At 47.7% G+C, this 7,500-nt stretch overlaps 1 protein-coding gene across 1 annotated transcript in view; it reads right to left on the bottom strand.

The window, feature by feature from the left end:
• LOC308170482 (pleckstrin homology domain-containing family A member 5-like) overlaps positions 1–7,500 on the bottom strand; it is a gene marked incomplete at its 5' end in the record, with an annotated part of 152,999 nt that overhangs the window by 16,652 nt on the left and 128,847 nt on the right. The window contains 4 exon segments of the mRNA XM_080545270.1: positions 1,050–1,151; positions 1,877–2,041; positions 2,848–2,928; positions 5,095–5,154. Of these exon segments, the coding sequence (XP_080401396.1) occupies positions 1,050–1,151; positions 1,877–2,041; positions 2,848–2,928; positions 5,095–5,154 (408 nt within the window).

Here is a 7,500-nt window from a genome sequence, read left to right as displayed (position 1 = left end):
CTAGTCTCTGAGGTAAACTAGTCTCTCTGGTAAACTAGTCTCTGTGGTAAACTAGTCTCTGAGGTAAACTAGTCTCTGAGGTAAACTAGTCTCTGAGGTAAACTAGTCTCTGAGGTAAACTAGTCTGTGAGGTAAACTAGTCTCTGAGGTAAACTAGTCTCTGTGGTAAACTAGTCTCTGAGGTAAACTAGTCTCTGAGGTAAACTAGTCTCTGAGGTAAACTAGTCTCTGAGGTAAACTAGTCTCTGAGGTAAACTAGTCTCTGAGGTAAACTAGTCTCGGTGGTAAACTAGTCTCTGAGGTAAACTAGTCTCTGTGGTAAACTAGTCTCTGAGGTAAACTAGTCTCTGAGGTAAACTAGTCTCTGAGGTAAACTAGTCTGAGGTAAACTAGTCTCTGTGGTAAACTAGTCTCTGAGGTAAACTAGTCTCTGTGGTAAACTAGTCTCGGTGGTAAACTAGTCTCTGTAGTAAACTAGTCTCTGTGGTAAACTCGTCTGAGGTAAACTAGTCTCTGTGGTCCTCTGTGGCTCAGTTGGGTAAAGCACGGCACACAGCGCCCAACAACACTTAGGTCGGGGGTTCGATTCCCGCCGGGACCATATATATATATATATCATATATCCAGATCCCCTTCCCATGTGTCCCCAGCACTACCTTAATTAGGCCCCTATCATTTCTTTTCTTTATTTTTTGTTATTACTACTCTATTACTACTATGTTTTCAGTTTGTAAAGCGTCTTTGGGTGTATAGAAATATTTACGTAATTATATACAGAAAAATCGCTTTGGATCAAAGCCAGTCAGCTGAGTGGCGTGTGAACAGGGCTCTGTTGCTCTATGTTGCTCTATACTGCTCTGGCGGCCGGTCACAGGTGAGATAAGGGGTGTGAGTAACCCCGGGGGTTCAGAGATGTGTGTGTGTGTGAGTATACACATTACCTGTAGGCTGCCCAGGGCTTTAGCTGTGTGAGTGTGTGTGTGTGTGTGTGTGTGTGTGTGTGTGAGTGTGTGAGTGTGAGTGTGTGTGTGTGTGTGAGTGTGTGTTACCTGGGGGCTGCCCAGCATCTCCAGCTGCTCCAGCAGGTTGTTCTTGGCCAGCGTGACGTCTCCCTCCAGCCTGTCATACTCCCTCCACGACCGCTCCAGCTCCTGAGACACACACACACAACCCTGTCACACACTCACACACACCACAACCCTGTCACACACTCACACACACCACAACCCTGTCACACACTCACACACACACACACACCACAACCCTGTCACACACTCACACACACCACAACCCTGTCACACACTCACACACACCACAACCCTGTCACACACTCACACACACACACACACACACATACACATACACACACACCACAACCCTGTCACACACTCACACACACCACAACCCTGTCACACACTCACACACACCACAACCCTGTCACACACTCACACACACACACACACACACCACAACCCTGTCACACACTCACACACACAACCCTGTCACACACTCACACAACCCTGTCACACACTCACACACACACACACAACCCTGTCACACACTCACACAACCCTGTCACACACTCACACACACACACAACCCTGTCACACACTCATACACACCACAACCCTGTCACACACTCATACACACACACAACCCTGTCACACACTCACACACACCACAACCCTGTCACACCACAACCCTGTCACACTGTGTGTGTGTGTTTGGTTGTGTTGCTGTGTGTGTATCTGGACATGTGTATGAGTGTGTGTGTGTGTGTGTGTGTGTGTGTGTGTTTGGTTGTGTTGCTGTGTGTTTATCTGGACATGTGTATGTGTGTGTGTATCTGGACATGTGTCTCTCCAGGGGGACTCACGTTGTTGACGCGGGCCAGCTCTCTGCAGGTGCTGAGCAGGCCGCTCTGCAGCACGTCCCTCTGCTGCATGACGCTCTGCAGGGCGTTGGGGTCCTCCCCGCCCAGCTCACAGCCCAGCTGCTCGATCTCCTGGCTGGCCGCCAGCAGGGCCGTCTCCAGGGTGTGCTGGAGGAGGAGGCAGAGCAGCGTTAGGAGGAGGACGGTGTGCTCTGTCAATGACAGGACACCTGAACCTACAATTATCACCACAGATAACACAGATGCGCATGCGCACACGCACACACACACACACACACGCACACACACACACACACACACACACACACACACACACACACACACACACACGTCACTCTGGCCAAGAACAACCTGCTGGAGTAGCTGGGGCCCCTGGGGAGCCCACAGGTAACACACACACTCACACACACACTCACACTCACACTCACACACACCCACCCCCACTCACCTCACTCCCTCACCTCACTCACTCACCTCATTCACTCACACCCACACCACACACACCCACACACCACACCACACCACCCCCCCCCCACACACACACCCACACACGCCACACACCCCCCCCACACCCACACCACACACACCCCACACACACCACACCACACACACACCACACACACACACCACACACACCCCACACCACACACACCCCACACACCCACACCACACCACACCACACACACACTCACACACGACTGCATTGGGCTCATTGTAATGCATGGAATTGGATGTAGTAACAGTATCAAACGTGTGACGTTGAACCACGGATGGTTGGTTCCCTGCTGGGGTCAGACACACTGAAACATGACGCCCTCGTTTAGAATTAATTACAATGTCAGTCGCCTTGGATCACAGTGTCAGCTAACTGGCGTCATTGAGGGAGAAGAGTGTGTATCAGGAGGCAGTATGACTGTGGTGTGTGTGTGTGTGTGTGTGTGTGTGTGTGTTACCTTCTCTCTGTGGAGCTGTTGGAGCTTGTCTTCCTGCATGCGCACCACCTTGTCCTGCTCACACAGCCTGCTCAGCTTGGCCTGGGGAACACGACGTCATGTTGCATTGAACGCACGCACATGCACAGACACACACACACACACACGCACACACACACACACAAACACACACACACAAACACACACACACACACACACACACACAAACACGCCATATTATCTTTCCAATCTGAGGCAACACAAGGAATGATGAAATTACATTGAAGTGCAGTGAGCTTCCGGTGATTCATGTCCTATCAGGACCTGGTGATTGGCTGTGAGATGAACAGATAGAGAGACAGGGCAGAGTGAGAGAGAGAGAGAGAGATAGACACTGAGGGGGGAAAGGAGAGAGAGTGCCAGAGAGAGAGACAGAAAGAGAGAGAGAACGCCAGAGAGTGATAGATAGACACTGAAAGAGAGAGAGAGAGAGAGAGAGAACGTGTGCACGCCGGAGAGAGTGAGATCGCGGGAGAGAGAGAGACAGAAGAAGGCAGACCGAAGGAGGGAGATAAGGAGACCCAGGTGTGTACAGGTAGAGGATGGGGTGTGTGTACTACTGGGGTGTGTGTACTGGGGTGTGTGTAGTACTGGGGTGTGTGTACTGGGGTGTGTGTAGTACTGGGGTGTGTGTACTGGGGTGTGTGTAGTAGGGATGGACGGTTTCCAATTATTGAAACCAAAAAACCGTCAGAGAGTAAAACCGGGGTTTTCCGGTTAACCGGAAATAAAAATAAAAAAATAAATAAAAAAAAGACCGCCAATTTCAAATAATTGAGCCCTACTGCTACAATACACATGTCGAACACCATTAAAACACCGTAAGCACAGTCGCAACACAGCGTCTTCATTGAATGAACTGCTTTCTCAATATCTTGGTTCTTAGACAAAGTTTCAGCTGCTGCTCAATGTATTTAAATATTTGAATACGGTACTGCTCAATAATCACTGAAATATTAGACTTAGAATTATGCAGTGAACATACTTAAAGCTTTTCATAAAAACCACATGCCGCGAGACTGACTCGTCCTGAACTGTCGTAAGTCAATCAACAAAGAATGCCCCATCAAAATAAAAGTGCCCATGGTAGAGCTGTCAAAATAGAGCTTTCAAAATAAATGTACTAATACAGATAGAGATAAATACAGAACTACCTTTGCGTCACTAAGTGACCGCGTATCTTCTGAGACATGCGTTCTGTCATCACTTTCAGTAGCGCCTTCACACACAGTGGCGCTGTGCACAAACACTCTTGATCCGTATAGCTCTTGTTTTATTATATTGTGGTTTAGTAAATACTGCACTTGGAGTTACATTCAATGCATGATTTGTGCTATAGAACATAAATAAAGTTTGATTGATTTCAAATCAAATCACATTTTATTTCTATAGCGCATTTCTCACAAAAGTGTGGTGCGCTTTACAGAGAGCAGCGAAAATGATCTTATTAAATGTAAGCGAGTAATTGTAAAAAACTTTCCTATCTACCAATAACTGAAGGCAACTATCTTTCCCATAGAGTGATTCGTTACCCTTAAATATAATCCCAATTAGATATTAATCCTCAGTTATTCTTCACAACTGACCAAACCTCTCACTCATTGCGCGGCAGATTCAGACTGTATCATTGTTATTTTCACACACGACAAACATGTGACATGTTCCAGTTTTATTCTTATTCTATTTTATTCTTAAAAAAATAAAATAAAAAATAAAATAAAATAAAATCCGGTTTCAGACGGTTTTGATAAAAAAACGTTTCTATTTTTATAAACCCCGGTTTTCGGTTTAACCGAAAAACCGTCCATCCCTAGTGTGTAGTACTGGGGTGTGTGTACTGGGGTGTGTGTAGTACTGGGGTGTGTGTACTCTGGGGTGTGTGTACTACTGGGGTGTGTGTACTACTGGGGTGTGTGTACTGGGGTGTGTACTGGGGTGTGTGTACTGGGGTGTGTGTACTACTGGGGTGTGTGTACTCTGGGGTGTGTGTACTCTGGGGTGTGTGTAGTACTGGGGTGTGTGTAGTACTGGGGTGTGTGTACTCTGGGGTGTGTGTACTGGGGTGTGTGTACTACTGGGGTGTGTGTACTACTGGGGTGTGTGTACTGGGGTGTGTGTACTACTGGGGTGTGTGTACTACTGGGGTGTGTGTACTCTGGGGTGTGTGTACTACTGGGGTGTGTGTAGTACTGGGGTGTGTGTACTCACATCGATGTCCACCTCCTCAGGCCTGCACATGTAGTGGTCCCGGTAGTCCTCAGGACTCATCTACAGGAGAGAGGGAGAGAGGCAGTGAGAGGGCCGCAGAGACGTCAACACTCACACACACACACACACACACACACACACACACACACACACACACACACACTCACACTCACACACTCTCACACACACACACACACACACACACACACACCACACACCACACACACCACCAGGAGATCTAATGCAGCTTCACACACACACCGGGCTCCTTGACTTGAGGTGGAGGTGCTGTACAGTAACTCATCTGACCACCAGACTGCGCAGGAGGTGCTTGTACGGTGAAGAAGAGTGTGTGTGTGTGTGTGTACGGTGTACACGATTTGGAGGCGAGCCGTCTGGCTCTGGCGAGATCAGTGTTTGGCCGCGTTATCACAGCGAGGAGAGGAGAGGAGAGGGGTCTGAGGAAAGAGAGTTTTTTTTTTTTTTTTTTTAAGGGTATCCTTCACTTTCACCAGGGTCCTGTCTACATCACAGAGCGGTTCTGGAACGGTCCATCCGCCATCTGGGTTCTGTTTCGGACAAATCAACAACACCGTGTTCTAAGTACGTGCGATGTTTGGAGGTACACTGTCTGGCTCGGACGAGATTATTGTGTTCCAGACTCGCTGTGCTCGACTCTCCCTCCTCTAACGAGCCAGGACACCAGGGGAGGCTGGCGGAGGTCGGAAACGGGAGGACGGGCTCATCCTAACGCATGGGACGGAATGAGGAATGGTCGTGTGTGTGCGTGTGTGTGTAATACCATTCCTCATTCCATTCCGTCGCGTGTTCGATACCACTCCTCGTTCCGTGCCAGGCACCGCAATGACCGCCCCGTCCTCCGATGTCTACCTCCCACCAGCCTCCCCCCCCTGGTCCTCCACACTCTCACTAACACCAACCACCGGAGGAGAAGGCAGCGGCCAGCCTAAACCCAGAGGACAAGCCTGGTGCCTCGTGTTTCAACACGCGACTCCGTGTGTCTCCGCCAGCGACATGTGAAGGCCACTACAAGGAGACGTGCGTGTAAACTAGGGCTGTTACGATTATTCGACGTCGTCGACGTCATCGACTACGTCAATACGTCGGTTAGCGTAATATGCGTCGGTTAGTCGTAAATAAACAAAATGTCGATATATTTTTTTTTTTTTTTTTTTTTTTTTTTTAAACCTTTATTTTACCAGGCGAGACAATTAAGTGTATGAGTGAAAAATGGATAGCTACTAGCTAATGTTACACAAGCAATGTAGCTCACCACAGTTCGTATGTCTTGTCTTCTGGTGTTAGTAACGTTAGCTATGTAGCTGGCTAGCTACGGTAGCCTATTGTCATTGTGGTGCGAGCACCTACTGTACGTTATCTCGTAGCTCGCATGCTACGTTAGCATCAATTTAGCTAATCATAACATAGCAGCGAGAGTAACGTTAGCTAGCTATGTGTTGTGGTGATGGACAGACTTCTAAATGGCCATGTTGGCATTCAAGTTGGCTAAACATAGCAGTGAGGTGGAGACAAATACGTTATTTTAAAAAAAAAAATTACAGTACAAAAATTATCGTTAGACTTATCGATAAATTAGTCGTTAGACTAATCGAATAATCGATCAAATAATCGCTAGATTAATCGTTAGAAAAATAGTCGTTTGGGACAGCACTAGTGTAAACCGATCTGCTTCCTGGACTCGGAGGGTGTCGGAGGGGTTTGTGTTCCTCTGGAGCATGCAGAGTTTCCACAGATACGTGGTTCAGAGGAATCCGCTGGGCTCGGGTCTGTGGTACTGTGGACTGGTTCTGGGACAACACAGAACACTCTGGAATCTCCTCCTCAAACTGACAGACCACAGGCCTCTCTCTGCAGAGATCCAAATGATAATAATAATAATAATAAGACGAAGGAGGAGGAGATGATGGAGTAGAAGAAGGAGCAGGAGAAGCAGGAGAAGAAGCAGGAGAAGAAGAAGAAGAAGAAGAAGAAGAAGGAGAAAGTAGGAGAAGAAGAAGAAGATGGAGGAGGAGATGATGGAGGAGGAGAAAAGAAGAAGGGAAATGTTTAAATGTTCATAAAACAGGGTTGATCCAGGGGACTACCTAGATATCAAGGCAAGGAGAGGGGCGCTCATTCTTGTCAAACTGTACATGTTTATTTTTGTACGCTTTTCATTTGACGTAGCGACAAAACATCAGGCCAAAGTCTGGTTAGTTATCCAAGACAGGGAGGGGGTCTGAGGGAGAGTCCATCTGGTACTGGATAAGGTCCTTCTGGTTCTGGTTATGAAACCCAATCATAATACTGTACATTGTACTGACAATATGTTTTTCCTCCATTGATTAAACTTTTATGAACAGGTCACGGTTAGAAGGCCCGTCT

Source organism: Nansenia antarctica, assembly GCF_963989245.1.
Source record: "Nansenia antarctica genome assembly, chromosome: 14".
NCBI classification, from domain to species: Eukaryota; Metazoa; Chordata; class Actinopteri; order Argentiniformes; family Microstomatidae; genus Nansenia; species Nansenia antarctica.
Note: the sequence above shows the minus strand (reverse complement) of the source record. Positions and strands in the feature narration are given on the sequence as shown.